At 36.5% G+C, this 20,386-nt stretch overlaps 1 protein-coding gene across 1 annotated transcript in view; it reads left to right on the top strand.

Annotated features, from left to right (window-relative positions):
• The window catches only part of DCDC1 (doublecortin domain containing 1), a 465,581-nt gene that overhangs the window by 372,995 nt on the left and 72,200 nt on the right, over window positions 1-20,386 (top strand). Inside the window, 4 exon segments of the mRNA XM_060019694.1 lie at window positions 7,692-7,873; window positions 13,795-13,894; window positions 16,719-16,854; window positions 18,436-18,589. Of these exon segments, the coding sequence (XP_059875677.1) occupies window positions 7,692-7,873; window positions 13,795-13,894; window positions 16,719-16,854; window positions 18,436-18,589 (572 nt within the window).

Genomic DNA, 20,386 nt, shown 5'->3' with positions numbered 1-20,386 from the left:
AATTGGAATAAGTTTCCCACCCGCCTGGAGGTGGACAGGGATGCCTCATAAGGAAGTGTACTTTCTTATACACGGAAAGAGAACAATTTATAATTATTGTAGACTTCACAGATATTGTGCTTACATTTTTTTCAACCTCAGTATACAGGTAAAATAATTCAGTTAACTAATTAATTGACTTAAATGATGAATGGTAATTATATTAGGAAATCTAACTTAACCATATTCCTTTTAACATTTACCTTTTAAAACAATAACATTTTTGCTAATAGTTTAGAATTTGCCAACTAAATGATCTTAGGAATGAAAATGGATTGCCCCACAGTTCTCTAGCCATTCAAACAGAACAGTAGCTTTTAGTGAAATGGTTAAGAAGTCACTGTACTCCAACAAAACCCTGGCTTTGACCTGTAAACTCAACAGAAAGGACTAAGGCACTAAATAAAGTGAGGAAAATGGACCATGTATTTCAAAATGACTCAGCCTAAGGATCCTCTTATTTCTTGAAATGTTTGAGGAAGAGAAGAAAACACTTACCAAGCAGAGAACAGAGATAGTTCTCATTCCAATTCAATGCACTCTACCTGACTTCAAGTCTGGATTCATCTCATGTGAAGGAACCGTATTTTCTTCCAGCCCCACTTCCACATAATTGACTTTTTAAGCAAAAAGATGATTTTATCTATGTGTAATTAAGCACAATTAACTTTTTCTTGGAAAGACTTTACATATAAATAGTCTGTAATTAGGAAATGTGATATTCATATTGTGGGATTCAGAAACCTTTGATCACTATAGGCATATATGTTAATTTTATTCCAGATTTAATCTACCAACTTTATTACTTATCTAACCACTATTTATTATATATTTAGACAAAGCAAAAATGGAGACAGACATGGTCCCTACCTTCATGGAGCTTACAGTTTAAGAAGTATAGGCTGTGTGTCAAAAAGGAAGGAACCAGAAAAGGACAAAGGCAGACTCTGTGAATAAAGGACAAAGAAGGGAGAGAAAGAAGAACTCACAGAAAAAGTTTGGTGTCCCATTTCAAGGCTGTTTGCTGAGCCAGTTTACTCAGCCAGAGAGTTAGTATGAGGAAAGTTAGCTAGGCTGATTGTCTGAATGGGCCTGAAAATTAAGTCAAACTATTGAATCTAAAAAAACTATCTAAGAAACACTATCCTGAGTGAGATTCAAAATCTTTTGCTAATTCCTTGACTAGAACTTTTCAAAAGAGCATGATGACCAAGGGAAGATTTCAGGAAATACGTATAATGAGAATTTTTTTTGTGGTGACTCAGAGTACATTAATACCAAACTATTTACCTCTCTCAGTGGTGGCAACTGATTTCACCTTTTTCTCCTTGTTAAATATTATTCATTCTAAAAGGCAATTGATGTTATGTTTTATGAGCAAATAAGATTTCATGTATCTTGGTACATCAGTATTTTTAAAATACGTTAAAACCTCCTAAAACCACAAGATGAATGAATTATTTTGGTTAATTCTGTGACTAACTTCACTGGAATAATTTCTAGAGACTCAGGTTCTCACCCTTATGGGAAAAGTCATAAATTGAGAAGTTGTACTTCTTAACATTTAATGGTGAAATGCAATGGATTTTCATATTCGAGGATGAAATCATTGCAGAAAGTAAATCTAAAGAGACAAAATTTTAGAATGAGCCCCTGGATAGTGATTTTAATCTCTCTAAATTACTGAAGTAAAATATATCTATTTGGAGGGGCCCATGTTAAACAAAGCATGTTAAAAGTACATATTTTATTAATCTGTTAAGAGATGATGATAGCTAGCTGTCAGTATAAAGGGAGGAAAAGGAGATGTAGAAAGGCCCGAAAGAAAAAATTGAAGAATCTATTAATTTATTAATAATAAATAGATAAGGGAGGGCCAATTTGACTAAGAAATTTAGGTCACTGGTTAAGAGCTGGACTCCCAAAAGAAGCACAAGCTGCCTCTGGTTGTGAGAGAGAGATGAAAAAGAAAAAGCAGAATTATCAATGTAATGGAGCACCACAGCTCATCAAAGGTCTGCTGACCACGCAGCTGTGCCATGGTGTAGTGTGAACACGTAGAAAACCAAAATGAAATGAATGGGAACATTAGAATTCCAATGGAGAAAATGGAAGGAAAGGAAACAGCACTCCAGTCAGTTTAATCCATGTTTTTGCTGTCCTTCATTATCCTGACACCATATTTCTCTATTTCTATGAAAGACAATGTAAAAGTGCCTTAAACATTAGAACAAGGTTTGAGGTAGCTTGAAAGAACTGCCAGTGATAGCTCATACATTTGGAAAGTTTTGAAACCCATGATGATTTTTCATCTCTTCGGGTTGAGTTTCTGTGATGTCATGGAGAAGACTCTTGGCCTTCATTCATCTAACTGGAACGCAAAGGAAGCCATCTGAAATCAGCAGTGCTGCGGTGGTGTTAAAGCCACTGTCTGCGGTGGTTACCACCTGTTATGAGACATGTGTAGTAAGTGGAAGGATCTAAAAATAACTAGGGGCTAAGATAGCACATTTCAGATAAATTCATCAGAGTTATGGCATGTTTAGGATATTGAAAAACAATCTTAGTACTGCATCTTAATTCTATGAACTCAGACTGACTTCTCACAGACTAAGCTCAAGGGAGAATTGCCTTTCCCTTCCGTGGTTCCGAAAGAAAGAAAAGGGGGAAATATTAGCTATTTTACACAAGATGTCAATGTGACAGTCATTTTTTTTTTTAATAAATTTATTTATTTATTTTTGGCTGAGTTGGGTCTTTGTTGCTGCGCTTGGACTTTCTCTAGTTGCAGCAAGCAGGGGCTACTCTTCATTGTGGTGCGAGGGCTTCTCATTGCTGTGGCTTTGTTGCGGAGCACGGGCTCTAGGTGTGTGGGCTTCAGTAGCTGTGGCTTGCAGGCTCTAGAGCACAGGCTCAGTAGTTGTGGTGCACAGGCCTAGTTACTCCGCAGCATATGGGATCTTCCCAGACCAGGTCTCGAACCCGTGTCCCCGGCATTGGCAGGTGGATTCTTAACCACTGCACCATCAGGGAAGCCCGTGACAGTCATTTTTTAATGAGAAGACTGTTCTTCTCTTTCTCCTCCACCAATTCAACCCTTGCTACATGATAGTTTGTCTAAAACTAGTACAAATGTTGATTTGCTCTGAATTGCTTAATATTTTTGTTGTGGAAGAATTACAGGTCCGTCTTGAACTTACTTCTTGAAGAATTATACAACTCCACTCCTCCACCACCTCTCATATTAAGTAAAACCCTTATACCCTTATAGGAAAGTTTCAAATGAAAATATACAATGTTTGTCATAACCTTTGGTATTTCTTCTCAGTAACAATAGTAAGGGAAAGTGACCCCATGTTTCTCCATTCATAATAATAGACACATATCTAAATAAATACTACCGTCTGCAATTTAAATTCCATACAGGTAAAAGGTTCTCAGTGAAGGTCAAGAATACAGTAAAACTTCATTAATTCAAATTTTGCTTATTTAGAAGTACAATAAGTTAGACTCATGGTATGCCACTATTATGAACACATTTACTAAGCAAAATATTATACAAAAATTATAAAGGAAAAAACATTAGACTGAAAAACACTCGCTCATGAGAGTTTTAAACATTTATTTATATTGCTTTTCTCCTAATTAAATGAAATTAGTTATTTACTGACTCATCTTGCAAACAAATTAGAGCATTAGATGAATCTTCACAACTTTCAGATATTTTTTATATTTATTTAAAACGCATTTCCTTGAACTATATGATTGTTGAGTATAATTGCAAGATTCTAATAGCTTTTCAAGGGAGTATAAATTAGTAAATTATTACTTACTGTACTAGCTTTAAAAAAATGTTCTCCCCTTCCATAAACTAAAGGCCATGTGTCTTGGTCTGTACTGGTCTAACGTGCCAGCACATCTCCCCAACCCCTGTGTATCTGTATCTTGGTCATGTCAGACGGACACTGACAGGACACTAGGACCACCTCTGCAGTGATTGCCTGAACTTTTTGCCTGTTCAATATGGCTCCCCCTTTTTGGGGGTATTGGTACCTAATCCCCTTTAGGAAATTTCCTCTATTTTTAGTTCATGTGGACTATGGCATCTTTGCTTAGGGTCCTCAGAAAGAGGAGCCTGAGGCAAATGGCTTATGTGCTACTACTTAGTTAGGGAGTACAGTCCCAGGGAGAAAGAGTAAGAGACAAGCAGAGAAGGAAGAAAAGCCAATATAAGAATGTGCTATCAAGCTGTCCTCCAAGGAGCCTTTTAAACAGTATTCTTAGGAGAGTTTCTCCTGGAGAAGAAAGAGGGAAGAATTTATCCATCAGCTTCTATCTCCCTTTGGTCAAAGGTTTGCCCAAGGTTACACAACTGGAGTGGTGGGTTAAAGATTCAAATACAGGAAGTCTGGCTCTAGAGCCCTTGGCCATTCATCCCATGTTCTCATAAATGTTAGTCATTGATAAGAACTAAGGAGAAAGTAGAAGCAAGGATAGTGGGCAGGGCAGGATTTGGAAATTTTCAGTTGACAAGGGATGTGGCTTCACTGAGGTGATATTTGAGTAGAGACCTGAAGATCAATAAGATCTCTAGGAAAAGAGCATTCCAGGAAATGCATAGAACTGAGATGCTGTGTTTGATGGATAATGAAGTAAATGTGGCAGCAGCAGTGTGAGTGAGAGGAGAGCAGCAGGACATAAGGCCAGAGAGAAGAGAGGGCTACAGATCATGCCGGGCCTTGGGCCATTGTAAGACCTTTGGCTCTTACTCCAAGATGGGAATCCGTTGACAGGTTAGGAGCAGAGAAGTGATACTCTGACTGAGTATTAATAGAATCTTTAGGATAATAGAGAAAAAAGGGGCCAAGGTAGAAGCAGGAATAAGCAGTTATAAGGCTTTTGCAATTTCTAGGTGAGAGAAACTAGTGTCTTTGTTCGGGGTGGTAGGAGTGGAGGTGATGAAGTGTAATTGGGCCCTTGATATATTTTGAAAGTGGAAGCAGGTTCTGCTGATGGATTAAGTTAGAAATAAGTAACAAAATAAATAATTAGAAAAGGCCTTATATTGAGAAATTTGAAAAGATATTTTGACTAACTCATGGGATAATGAAGAAATCCTAATGAAAATTTTAAAAGGAAATATTTAGAACCAAAGAAAAGTATGTGAGATGCAGCTATAGCATACTTGAAGGAAATTTACAACTTTAAGTGCTTATATTAAAAGAGAAGAGAGACTAAAATTTAATAATTAAGTATCCAACTCGAGAAGTTAGGAAAATAACAGCAGAATGCATTCAAAGAATTAGAAGGAATTATCAATAGTAAATTAGAGAAATCAATATAACATATGATAAGTATAAAACAGAACCGACAGTCAAAAAACTGGTTCTTTTAAAATATTAATAAAATGTATATACTTGGCCAAACTGATTAATTAAAAAAAACCAGGTAAATAATATTAGGAACAAAAGAAAGATATAAGTATAGATGCTGAGAAATTAAGAAAATAATTAAAGGATATTATAAGTAAATTTATGTTAATAAATATTATAACTTAAATAAAATGGCCAAATTCCTGGACAAAAGTAATTTAACAGAATAGAATCAAGAAGAAATGGAAAGCTTGTATAGTCCAATAATCATAGAAAAAAATAGAATCAGTAGTTAAAAATCTCCCCACAAAGAGAACACCATTACCAAATAGTTTTATTGGCAAATTCTACCAAACATATAAGAAACAAAATTTCAGAATATTACAAAAGAAGTAACACTTCCCACCTCATTTCATGAGGCTAGGATAAACTTGATACCAAACCTTGATGAGGATAGTTTAAGAAAATTACATGTTAATATCATTTATGAACATACAAGCAAAAATCCTAAAGAAAATATTAGCAAATTAAATACAGCAATCTGTAAAAAAGATAATACACTGTGACCAATTTGGATTGATCCAGGAATGCAAGATTAGCTTAAAATTTTTAAAAATTAATGTAACTAATATATAACCAATGAAAGGATAAATAATAATATGAGCACATCTCAATAAATGTAGGAAAAAGAACTTTACATAACTCAACATACATTTAAGAAAAAAAATCTTAACAAAATGGGATTGATAGGAAATTACTTAACCTGCTACAGAGTATTACAGTCCTAAACAGACTTTAAAAAAACTAATTGAGCTGTTTCTTAAATGTATATGACATGGTAAAGGGCGAACAAGAGCCAATTTCCAAAGAAGAATAATAAGGTAAGGGTACTTGCCCTGCCAAATATCAAGATTTACCAGATATAATCAACACAGTATGGTACTGGACAGGGAGAGAGAAATTGGCAAATTGAAGAAAACAGAACACACAGAAACAGACCCACACTTAAATGGAGATGTCATATTTTATAAAATGGTTACTGCAGGTTAATGGGAAAGTAATTGCTGCCAGGACAAAAGAAAGAGAGAGAGAGAGAGAGAGACAGAGAGAGATGAAAGAAAGAAAAAGAAAGAAAGGAAGGAAGGAAGGAAGGAAGGGAAAGGAAGGAAGGAAGGAAGAAAGAAAGAAAGAAAGAAAGGAAAGAAAGAAAAAGAAAGAAAAAGAAAGAAGAAGGAAAGGAAGGAAGAGAGGGAGGGAGGGAGGAAGGAAAGAAAGACCTTGGACCTTGCCTAACATCATCTCTGATCATCCCTTCCTTCATTTAATCTCCTTCCACAAATGTCTGTTTCTGTGAATGGCAATACCATTTACCCAGTTGTCCAAGCTACAGACCTGGGAGCCATCCTTGCCTCTTTTTACTCCCTGAACATCATGTTCTATTAATTCTCAAATCTGATACATACACTGTCCCATCCTTTTACCCCTCCTTTACCGCACTAACTCCTACTAAGACTTCTGATCTCTTACATGGCATTTCTGAGTTAGGTTCTACTCAGTGGTCCCATCACACCTTGTACCCTGTTGTTATTATGCTCACGTTATTGCAATTGCCAGTTTATTTCTAGGTAAGTTTCTGAGCATCCCCTAGAAATTCCTCGACGATGAGTATCCAGTCTTGTTCATAGTTTTATTTCCAGTGTCTAGCAGTGTGCCTGGAATATAGGAAACAATTATTAAATATTTGGATAATGCATGAATTAATAAATAAATAAATGTGTGAATGATGGCTACAAAGTAACCAAATTCTACAACTGAAATATTTGAAGTTTGTTTAAGCTTTATCATTCACTCATCTCACTCTGTTATTTGAGGTGTTCCCCAAATAGATTTAGTTTAAGACAATATTATTTCGGGTTGTAAAACCACTTTTCATACATTCTTCCTTTCTTCACATAGATTAGAGATATTTTATACAGGAGCAAAAAACATTCCAAACTAATTCAGTTCTGTATTTCCAGAATGATGTTTCTCTGAAAGGGAATAAATCTTCCATGTCGTAACACAGCACAGGTTGTACATACATTTTAAAAATTGCTATCTTTCCTCTTCATTAAAATAAAACGTTAATTAGAATTGTCTGGAACATCTTTAGGTGCCCAATACATGTTTGATGAATGAATAAAATATTAAAGGTATAAGAAAGTGTGCTTATTTTTTAATATATAGGAATGACTCTTCCTATTCACTTATTATCAATTTTCTTGTCATTTCTTTCTGAAGGAGTTTGATTGGCCAATAGAAGGGCTGCTTCTTCCAAACGGTCCTCCCATGAAGAAACCCATCTCTAAGACACTGGAGCAATATGTCCCTGTGAGACTCAGAGTTTTGCGGAATGGAGACAAGAACAAAACCAGAGCCCTTATTATAATCAGTCCAGACATCTCACCTAGGCAGAAAATGCAGTAAGAACAACTTGTTCATATTTCGCATCAAGCATACTTTCTAATTTCTACAGATTTTTGTCTTCTTGATTACAGATGTTTTTCTGGGGAAATTTTGTGTTTATTCTTTAAAAAGGGCTCCCATATTGATATTTGGAGGTAAAAATAGATACTAAAATTCATTTAGTTTCTATGTTAGGAACTTAATTTGAACACTGGTGATTTAGGCTGGCCATGAGAGAACATGAGTTAGAAATAAGTAGTTCTGATTAAAAAAAGTTTTATGATCAATATCTATTTTGAATTAGCATTATTGTTTGGGTTTATTAATATATTTTGAAATAAATGAGCTCATAAATTCCTTCTTAAATCTAATTTTGTAATTTCTTATTTAAGTTAGTATTTACTTTGTTATTATTTACATTATTTAAGTTATTACACACAATTATTTACATTTAGATATTTGGAATATTTAATGAACAAATATAGTTCTCAAAATATAACTTTACATAATCTGTATCCTTGCCTTGGAATAACATTTTAAAAGTTTACCATCCTAGAAAAGCATCGATCTGCCCTTTAGCTTACGTTATGAGGTTGGAATAAAATCTTCCCAAACACCCAGTATTTCTGCAACATTGGAGAAAGTCACCTGCTGTATTTTCATTACATTTTATGACAAAAGGAATCATAGATCAGGGCAAAACTCTGATGTAAAGAATGAATTAAACACATTTTTTCTCATATTATTAGCTGTGATATTACCTCTTGACCTTTCTTTTGAGATGTTTAGAATATTTGAGGCTGCTGATAATAGTTTAATATTACTTTCTTCACATTGATTAAATATACTTAATACATCACTGAACAATGAGTAACATTCAGATCGGCTGTCCACTGAACTGCCTATAAAGATGATAAAGTAAAATTTTAATCTTCAAAGTAAAGTCAACCCTGAAATTGAAATCTTTGACGCATACATTTCATAATTAGCTCATTCTACTAGACATAAAATGTGAGGGTAATGCCCTTAAAGTAGTATATGACTTTTTTTTTAACATGCAAAATTAACAGGTAATTTCTATCCCTTCCTATCTTTATGTGTCTCAAAATTATATAGAGATTTAATCTGATCAATTTATGTTTTAAAATGCATGATTCAATCAGGTAATCCAAACATAATTTGAGAGATTTGTTAATTTGGACAGCTATTCTAGTAGAGAGTATGTGAAACTCTCTGCTAAGTTCATGGAACAGTGTGTCCTGGTTAATCAAATATTCATTTTGTTCTCTACATGAATTAATTATTCCCAAATAATTAAAACACAGTGGCATACATTTGACATCAAAACTCTACTGAATATAGTTTAATTTTTCTTGGCTGATTCAGAAAATTTTCTACAGGATCATCAATAGCATTCCCCACACCTTCCCCCCAATCTTTCTGTAAGTACTGGGAACAGAAGATTTAAATAGGGAGTGTTTTGGTTAACATTACATTTGAACACTATATCTTTCATTTAATAAAATCTAAAGATTCTAAAAATACACAATTCTTTCTTACTTGAAAATTTCAATGATGTATATTGCAATTCTTTTACTGTGATCGTCATTAATTTTTTATTAAAAACATTTTTAGTTTTGGATTGATAACTGAAACAGTATCTGAGTAATATATGAATAAACATATAAATATGAACAGTATATGAATAAAACATCAAAGGCAAAATGAATGTAATCTCTGCATTTTCTTCAAAGTTGATAAATTCACATCTCAGAGTGTTCAACATTATTGGAAAAGGATTCAGATATTGAAAATTTATTTTCTTGTATAAATTTTTCATAGTATAAATGTTTGTGACATTTAATATTTAATTGTAGTAGTATTTGAAATCCTATTTTTTTAAGAAAGGCATTTTTTTTAGAGTAAATAATGATAAATTAAAACCTCACTATTTATTCACATACTTAAACAAGCTGAATGATAATTGACAATGTATACTGCCATATCAATCAAATCTTGGATCATTTTTTTCAGAAATGTTGACACTGAAAGGAAAGGGAATGTGAAAAATTATGTCACTAAATATTCTGAAACAGAAACAAACCAGACTGGATTTCACCAACTTTTGGAGAGGTAAATACTACCCTAAATGCAAAGATATATTCCATTCAAGTGCCTGAATGATTATAACACAAAATACCTATGTACCTATATAAGAAAACAATTGTTAATATAGTGATTCTGGAGTTTTTAATCTGTGAAATATGTAAGCTATAAGTACATGATACCAATGCTAATTAATATGTTTTTCTCCAAAATTTCTAGGTCTGGTGGTTTCCCCTAGCTTCTGAACTACCAACTCTGTAAATGTAAATTATTCCCATTAAAAAATATATATTTCACAATTTTACAGCACTTTGGTTTGAATTTGTTTGAACTGAGGGCAGTATATTTACCTACTTTAAATCAATTTTTAAATGTCACTAATCTATACCATATTTTTATTATACATTATTATAATAAAAATTTTATTATACATTATTATAATAAAAATTATTTATAATTTATAATTACATTATAATTTTTCTTTTCATCAATATTTTCCTACCCAAACAAGATTTATTCCCATAGAATTTGATAGCTGTTCAAAAGTAGAGCACCTGGTATAAACTTTTTCACAAAATATATCTTGCTGAATATGAGAGTGTAGTTTTATAGAATTTAAGGAAAATTATGCTATCCTTTAGTAATTTAATAATTCACTTTAGACGGTTTCGAGGATCTTTTGTTGTTGTTGATTCTTCCATCTGCAAAGCTGAAGGGAGACCTAACAGCATAACAAGACCCATTTAAAAATAATAGATATAGACCGTTTTTGTTGATATTTAAATTTGCAGGAAACATGGAGCATTGGAAAAACCAGTCCTGAGAGAACAAAGTCAGAGATAAGGCTCTGCTTTTCTGGATACTCTGTAAATCCAAGCCACATGGTTATCAGTCCTAACTCTTGGTGTGAGGGTCAAAGGACTTCATGTCTAGGACCCTTGCCCCCATGTATTGGGTTGGCCAAAAAGTTTGTCTGGATTTTTCTGTAACATCTTAAGGAAAGACCCGAGTGAACTTTTTTGGCCAACTCAGTAACAGAGAAATCCTGAACTGCTCACTCAGTATCTCAGCCTCAGTTTCTTCCCTGTTATTCTATGATGATGCCCTCTCAGGAGGCCATATGATGTAGTAAAAGACCCAGAGAGTTTTAGGTTTGAATTTCAGCTTTTGTACTCACTAGCTTTGTGACCTTGGGCAAGGAACTTAATCTCCAGGCTCAGTTTCCTTATCTGTAAAATAGGCTTCTCAGAAAGGGTGTGAGAATTAAACGCGAGAGTAGACATGAAGTGCTTGCAGTGCGTGATCCATTTTAATAATGTGTTGCTGACTTATATGTGTCAGGTGCTTTACAGGTATTCACACATTTAATCTGTAAGATATCCCTATGAGATAAGTACTGTTACATCTCCCTTTTACTGATGGGGAAAATGAGGCTCAGAGAAGTTAAGTAACTTCTCCAAGGTTACACAGCCAATACATGAGAGGGCTAGAGTTTGAACCCAGGCAATTGGACCACAGAGTACACATTCCTTATTAGGCACTTAAGAACCAGTTCTTTTCTTCTCTCTCCATTGATGTTGGCTGGCACATGAACTAGTTAGAGGAATTCAATACAGAGGAAACAGCTTATCCCGTTCTCTCCAACCCACCTACATGGGCCAGTTGAATTCAGCACTATTAAAATAGGGTTTCCACAGAACTTGTTGGAAAGTTCCTGATACGAGTCTACTATTTGTACCCTGAAAATACTGTGCAATATTAAGGGTCTGGGCTAGTAAAAGGTAACAACTTAGTAAACTACTTCCTATATATAAAATTTGAAGTTTTAAGAGTTACTGAAGACAGGGTGATTCTGTAGATGAAGTTAAGGAATATATGCCCGGTGGTAGCTACATCAAACTAAAGATGTGTTCTTCAGTGGTTGCTTATGTTTTGCCAGTGTAGCCAGTGCAAAGATAACTCTTCTAAAGCACAGTAGTGAATTTAGATCTGAATTTTAGCATCTACTGTTGGATTTGCATTTCAGAAAAGAAAAGAAGTATAAAAAAATAAAATAAATAAAAAATAAAATAAAACAGGTTTCCAAAAAAAGAAGAAAGAAAAATCCCCCAGCTTCCCCTTCACTTTACTCTCCCACTTGTCCTAAAACTGGTTACTCCCACAGTCCAAAATTCTCCGAGGAAAATGTGAGTGGGATCAGATTATCATGATTGTAACTCTCCGTAGGTCATGCTTGGATTTGGGGTGAGTAGCAGGAATTGGGTTGGGTCTTTGGGCAGCATCCTGAGAGAATGAAGCCAATCTTCTGGTTGGGGCTCAGTTCTCTTACAGTTCTCCCTCCCACCCGCCCCGCAATACCTCCACCCGACAATTCCTATGGATGAGAAACCCAGTCCAGTTCTCACCAGCCCATCAGCTTCCAGAGTTGTGACAGGAGAGGGAGAGACTTAATTCCCACTGGCTTATTTCCTTCTAAGACCTCTCAGAAAAATGGAGGGCCTAATTACCTGCTTGATTGCTTTTGGCCATCTAAGGTAATAAAATTGAGAAATATTTTTCATACAGCTGAGTCTTCTTGATGAGCATAAAGTCACTTCTAACTCATCTACTCTAGACAGTACATTCTAATATAAAACAGCATTCTTTAGGACACGACCCATCACTCTGTTTAGCTCTACTTCCTCTTCCCCAGAATTCCACCTCTTTACCTCTACCCTAAACTGACTATATAGATTCCAGCCTCTCCACCTCCAGCCCATCTTGCACTTTTCTGACAGTTAACTTTCTAAAAAGCAGATCTGCCAACACCATACCTCTACTATAATTCCTTCAATGACTTCCTGATACTTAACGGGATAAAGGCCATGTTCATTAGTCTGGCATCCTAAGTGCTTTCAGTTGGTTTCCATCTTTCTTACCAGCTTCATCTGGCTCTACCTCTTGTCCACAAACTCAGCTCCAGCCATATAAAACTTCTCTAAGTCCTGACCCTACTTGGTTAACTCTGGTTTATTCATCAAGGCCCACCCCGAATGTTACTTCCTTACCTGAGGCTTCCCTGGAAGAATTCATTGGTTTTCCCCTGTGTCCTCACCTCCCTGGCCAGGTGCCTGTGACAGCACCCACTAGTTCATATCACACTTCAGTTGCTGACTGGTCTCTCCCCGCTACTAGAGAAGGAGCCCTTCAGGAAACAAGGAAACTGTATCGTTCATCTCAATATCCACAGGGCTGGCCCAGAGCTTGTTTGAGGGGAAAAAAATCACTGTTTAATGTTTAACCTGGCAAAAATTTCCTATTTGAAAGGGAGTTAAAGAGCTATATATAGGGATCACTTCTGGTGGAGAGAGATGAGGAACTGCTGGGTGATGGATGTAACTTTGGAGAGAGTAGAACTTCAACAGCAAAAGCTGAGGAAGGTGTTTAATGTAGAAGGGAGAACAAGAGAAAAGGCACACAAATAGGAAAGTAGGGGCATACTGAGGAGTGAAAAATAAATAATGATGTGGGGTTTTTTGTTTTTTTGATTTGTTGATCATGCTTGGTACTGTGCTAAGCATGTTTCATAATCAACCCTTAATCTTCACAGCAACCTTGAAAGGTAAGAAATTTAGGCTTAGAGAGCTTAAATAATTTGCCCAGTCTTAACTTGGAGAGGGAGAATGAGACTCAAAAGGGGGCTGCTGGTTTCCAGAGCCAAGCTCTTGACTATCCCACAGTCCTGCTGAGCTAGTTGTTGTTAATGATCCAGGCCCGTGATTTCTTTTATTTCCTCTCTTCTCTGCTGGAAACTTTGCATGTACAAGGTCAATTTTTGTGTCTCTTATTACAGGTGCACTGAAATTTTAAATTTACCTTCTGCAGCTCGGAGATTGTTCAGTGAAAAGGGGAAGGAAATCTTTGCCCTAAAAGACCTTCAAAGAGATGAACTGGTAAAGACATGAGCGTGAAACTGGAAATATTAATATATTGATACTATTAAAAGGAAAGCGTTTTTAAATATAAGACTTCAAGCACCATTTTTTTCCTGTTATTTTTTCTCAGAATTATCCTAATTCAGCAACCATCAGAAAGTAATAAGAATAGCTGATTGTTGAGCACTTACTATGTGTCAGGCATGATTTTCAGGGCTGTATGTAATAGAACTCATTTAATGCTCATCACAACCTCTGTTATAAATGAGGGCAGAAACTGGAGAGGACCACATTATTAACCACTTGTGGTTTCTGCCCTACTCTTTTTTTTTTTTTTTTTTTTTTTTTTTTTTGCGGTACACGGGCCTCTCACCGTTGTGGCCTCTCCCGTTTTAGAGCACAGGCACCGGACGCGCAGGCTCAGCGGCCATGGCTCACGGGCCCAGCCGCTCCGCGGCATGTGGGATCTTCCCGGACCGGGGCACGAACCCGTGTCCCCTGCATCGGCAGGCGGACTCTCAACCACTGTGCCACCAGGGAAGCCCCTTAACTTTTTTTTTTTTTTTGCCCTACTCTTTTAAGGGGGTAGATTCTGTATTCTTTTCGAGGCCTTCAAAATGTAGTTATTTAATGATTTCTTACTAAATGATTATTTTACCTTTTCAGAAAAAAATAATCATATCTAGTTTTTCACACACTCTATTTGGGAGGCTGGAGAAGGCTGAGAAGTGGAAGGACTTTAGCTGCCCAGCCTTTCCCCCGACTTACGGAATTTACGGTATCAGCTTGAGAAGAAAACCTGCCTTGATTGATGCCTGAAATTCTTTGAACAGAGAACCAAGCTTGTACCAAATTATCAGAACTTGACTCAGACTCTGAATGTAAAGACCCCTTGAAAGAGTCTTAAACCCAAGTACCAGTGACTAATAGCAGAGGCAGCATGGCAGAGTGGAGACCCTCTGTTCTTGGAGTCTGGTAGACAGTGTTGTTGTTTTTCTAAAATTTATTTATTTTTATTTATTTATTTTTATTTTTGACTGCATTGGGTCTTTGTTGCTCCACTTGGGCTTTCTCTAGTTGTGGCGAGTGGGGGCTACTCTTCATTAGGTTGCGCGGGCTTCTTATTGCAGTGGCTTCTCTTGTTGCGAAGCATGGGCTCCAGGCGCGCGGGCTTCAGTAGTTGTGGTTCACGGGCTCAGTAGTTGTGGCTTGTGGGCTCTAGAGCACAGGCTCAGTAGTTGTGACCCACGGGCTTAGTTGCTCCATGGCATGTGGACTCTTCCCGGACCAGGGCTTGAACCTGTGTCCCCTGCATTGGCAGGTGGATCCTTAACCACTGCACCACCAGGGAAGCTCTAGACGGTGTTTTGAATTCTAATTCTATCACTGCCAAGTTTTCTGTTTGTTTGATTTTAATATTTTTGTTTTTCCTGCTGTGCTTATTCACTGTGTTATTTTAGAAAGAATTTAAGGTAGATGCATTAAAACATATGACACAAAAAGGTAAATTTAACTTAAAGATAAGTCAATGAGGTCACCAGGGCTAAGCGAGTATGTGTGAAAGGAGGATGAGATGGACCCAGGAGTGATTGTTATACGGACCAACATATTTGCTAGAAATGAATCTGTCAACTGTTCTGAGCCACCAACATGAGGATTGAAACATGAACAGTTACATGATTAAGTATGTCCATGAGAGAAAAATAACCCTCTTGATCAGAAAGAAGATATTTTTGAGAACATTTTCCCTGGGTCCACATACAAAGTATGTATGTAATGATCAGTCAGTGGCCTTAAAAAAACGCAACATTGAGTTTCTTTTTCTTTTTACTGAGTCTTTCTCAATATATTACTCTACTTTTTCCTCACTTCAAAGAAATATGTATTTATTTAAGGACATTTAGGAAGTACCTATAAGCAAAATCAAGAAGAAAAAGTATCATCCATAATTTCAGCATCTAGAAATATCCACATTAACATTTTGGTGCATATACTGCAAGTTCATTTATACCAGAGGTTGGCAGAGTTTTCTGTAAAGTGTCAGATAGTTAATATTTACAGACCATATGTTATCTATTGAAACATCAGCTCTGCCATTGTAGCACGAAAACATTCACAGATAACATGCAAATGAGTGGGCATAGCTGTATTCCAATAAAACTTTATTTACAAGAACTGGCAATCGGCGAGATTTGATCCTCAGCCATAGTTTACGAACCCCCAATTTTTTTTCAGTGTTTTAACTTCTAATTTTTTAATTTTTTAACATCTTTATTGGAGTATAATTGCTTTACAGTGTTGTGTTAGTTTCTGCTGTATAAAAAAGTGAATCAGCTATATGTATACATATATCCCCATATCCCTTCCCTCTTGCATCTCCCTCCCACCCTCCCTATCCCACCCCTCTAGCTGGTCACAAAGCACCGAGCTGATCTCCCTGTGCGATGCAGCTGCTTCCCACTAGCTATTTCACATTTAAACCCCTGATTTATACCCACTTACCTTCCCCCCATCCCTCCCTTCCTTCTTTCCTTCCTTCTTTCCTTTCTTTAAAAAATTATTTTTTCTACAACTTTTTATTTTGAAATAATTAAAGATTCATAGGAAGTTGCAAAGATAGTATGGAGAAGTGTTTTTTCAGTACAAAACCCTGTAGATCCATCAAACTTGTTGCTTTTATCAATAGTTTGTGCCTTTTATCACTGAGTATGGTGCCAGTTTGTTTAACCATTCACCTGTTGTATTCACCTGTTGTAGGGTGTTTTGATTGTTTCCACTTTGGGCTATAATAATGCTGCTGTGAGCCGTTGTATCTGGGATTAGAGACTCATTTCTTTGGTAGGTGTATGTTTCATGTGGAGAACACTGGATCAATCCTGATCTGTCCATTGCTCAGCAGAAGGAGCAGATCTTCCTGAGGAACTTAGCATCAGATATTTCTAAAATTCAAACTTTCTGCAGTACACGTAAGATAGAGGGTAAGCATTGGAATTATTTACTTTATATATGTACAGCCAAAAAAAAAGAAAACTTGATGATATTGCTTTTTTTAAAAAAAATCCAACTTTGTTTAAACAGGTCATATTTCACCCCTGCATCTTGCTGTTTAGCTTTAGACTAATTTTTATGTTTAACAGAGTTGCATATTTTAATTCACACTGTACTTTGGATGTGCAGAAAAAACATACTTTCTTTATTTTGTCTTTAATAAATTGGGCCTTCTTTGTGAGCCCCAGCTACCCCCATCAAGGAAAACTTTAAATGTACAGTCAGGTTTAAACTTGTCCCATCCATTAATTTAAATAGTCCCTTTCGGGAAGGTTTTCAGGTTTCTCAGTTTCCAGACTCTCACTTTAGCTCTTCTCTAGGATGGAAGGAAAGAACTCGGGGTGCAGATCCTCTTGCTTTCTGAGCCCTGCTGGCTGAAGTCCATGGCTGGGTGACAGTGTTCCATTCTTTTGGCCCAGATAATGCTTTGGGTGGGTGGTACTTCCTGCCTGCCTCAGCCTCCCCTCTGCTCCCTCTGGCCCTCTGCAGCCTGGCTGTGGTTGGGTAGCCATCTCTACAAATCCTTGCTACAGAACCTCTTGACCCCTGCTTGGCAGTCACTTCTGGAAAACTCCCCTGCACGGCTCTTAGTAAATCCTGGGTCATGGCTGCACTTCCCGGAAACCAGACCCAGGTTCCTGTGGCTATGCCCCAGATTGGCGTGGTGAGGACAGCTCAAGAGGTAACTCATCACCGCGTCCTGAACCATAGGCAATGTCCTCAGTGTTTCCTTGTCTAGCTAAGATTCCTGCAGCAAAGCCTGTAGGCAGAATCATGACACCCAGTGCTGGTTTTCTGCCTTCCTTTGTGTTCTGCCACAGATCCCCTCAGGCCCAGAAATGGTAGGTTTCCTCCAGGTCAACACTGAGATAAGCTAAATGGGAGCTAAAGGCTTTTGGAAAAGACCCTAAATCATGACAGTGTCATCTGACTTACATGGCCATTGTCTTGTGCCTGAATGTCAAAACTGTATTTGTACTTTCGCTTTCCTTTTGTAACAATTCTCATTCCTAATGGTCTACCACCTTCCCTTAAGGCTACCCCAGGATCAGGACAAAGGTCCTACATATAGAAGAGAAAAATCATTAATATAATTTAAAACATTATCTTATTGCATATCTTGAACACTGTACATTAAGCTTTGCATGTGTCTTTTAAGGCATTGGGAACTTTCACTGAGGAGTTTGGATGCCAGAGAATGACCTAGAGGCATACATCTAAATAATGGAACCCATTTGAATAGTTAGAATTTATAACTAACTTATTTTTGGAAAGACCTATTCTTTAGCACTTTTGACTGAGAATGTCTTGAGAGGAATTTACAAAAAATTAAATTAAGTGAAATCCAATTTATTAGTTTAAAGAGCAACTATCAATTATACTTAGAATGTATTCTCTTAGACCAAATAGCTGGAAATTTTCTGCATTTTTATTTTAACACGTGTTTTCAAAATCCTAGTGCTCTGAGGTCATAACTAATATGTCCATGCAATTTGTGCATTTCTCCTCAGCTCTTGTTTTAGAAGTCCAAAGTGACATTGTGTTGGGAGCCAAGCTTGCTGTGCGGAAACCAATTTTTGGAGAAGAGAAGCAAATTATAGAACCAGAGGAAAAGCAAGTGCAAAAAAATGCTTTAACATCGGGAAATGCTTCCAGTGAAATTCTGTAAGTAATCAGTGTGGCCAGAAAAGTTACCTGGTTCCTATTTGAACTCAGCTCATTAGCTCAGTAACACCACAGAGCCCATGCAGGGAACCCACGCCAAGTTTGTGAAACTAATAGAAGTTGAAGAGCTAGTATTTAATTAGTTTCCTGGCAAAAGGATAGAGCTGGAGCTTCAGTGTTCAACAAGCACAATGATCTACTTTCAGTAATTTTGATATGATGTTGCTATTTTTAAAAGACTGGAATCTTAGAACTGGAGACATTTATTTGAGGAATTCATCATGTTTTTGTTTCCATAAACATGGACTTCAGGAACAATTATGCTTCTTCCTTAATGTAGGTTCAAGTTGAATGCATGTTAATATAAGTTATCATCCTGGATTGCTGAAATAGCTTTCTGATTGGTTTCTATCTCCATAATCTCCTCCTGCCAATTCACCTTGAAGTTTCATCTATGGACAATCTTTCTAAAACACAATCCTCTTTATACAGTTCTTCAATGGCTACCTATTGCAGACAGAAGACAATGTTTAGTCTGGAATCCCAAGCCCTCCTGACCCTGGTCCAGGCCTGTCATTAACCCTCATTTGTACCCCCATGCCCACCTCCACTCCACACTTTTTCTTTGTGCCACATGAACTCCAAGCTCCAGCTCGGCAGCTACAAGCTGTCTCTGGGCTGCGGCCTACTCCACTGATGCACTGCTGCAGGCCTCTCACCACATATTCATTTCTCTCCAGCTGACTTGCCCCGTCCTCGGTCTGTGGAAGGATTCTTTATCATTGAAATCAATCATGACAATGTCTGTACTAGCAATGTACTTATCAGTTCCCTCCCCTCTACTCCACCAACCACCACCAATTTGGGAATTCCTTGAGGGCAAAAACTCTATCACACGTGTTGTGTGAAGACCAGGATAACTGACTTTTGTCATCATTTACAGAATAAATGAAGGAATCATTGAATTAGTTTCCAAATTATAAAACCAAAAATAGCAAGTCAATTACCATTGCAATAACTGAAAATTAATTTGTATATACAAATTAATTTTCATTAATCATTGGTATACAAGCTGTTTTAAATAACTGTTTCTATCCTTAATTACAAGAATATTAACTTTTATGTTAGGAATCAAACTTCCTCATTTTGATGGGTAGTTCATCTGGTCCTACATCCTGACACTAACAAAGGCACCAGAAAGCCTTTTTCAGAAAGAGTGATTTGACCTATATTGTATCTTCCTCAATTGTTAGAGAATTGGCCATAAACTTTTCTAACATTCCCTTTTGTTCTTCTTCTAAAGAATGTATCTAGCCTCTGAGTTATTATACTGCACTTGGAAAAAAATAAATAGAAAGTAAAAAAAAAAAGAGCATCTTTGAGAGCAAAGATTCTTGTTCTGATTCATAGATTTCATCAAGGCCTGAAATCTTTGAGCTAAAATTCTTTGAGTCCACTCAAAACATAATGCAGGAGCATGGTGACTTAATAATACTGCACTTCATATTTGAAAGTTTCTAAGAGAGCAGATCTTAAAAGTCTTCATTACAAGAAAACAATTTTTGGAACTATCTGCAGGGATAGATGTTAACCAGACATATTGTGGGGATCATTTTGCAATATATACAAATATCAAATCATTATGCTATATACCCAAAGCTAATATAGTGTTATATGTCAATTATACCTCAATTAAAAAAAAAACATAATGCAGGAATCTCCTGCACATTCTAGGCAAGCTCGTTTGATCCAGCCTCTTCTTGAATACTCCTAGGAACAGGGAGATCACTATTTCAC

Source organism: Delphinus delphis, chromosome 8, assembly GCF_949987515.2.
Source record: "Delphinus delphis chromosome 8, mDelDel1.2, whole genome shotgun sequence".
NCBI classification, from domain to species: domain Eukaryota; kingdom Metazoa; phylum Chordata; class Mammalia; order Artiodactyla; family Delphinidae; genus Delphinus; species Delphinus delphis.
Note: the sequence above shows the minus strand (reverse complement) of the source record. Positions and strands in the feature narration are given on the sequence as shown.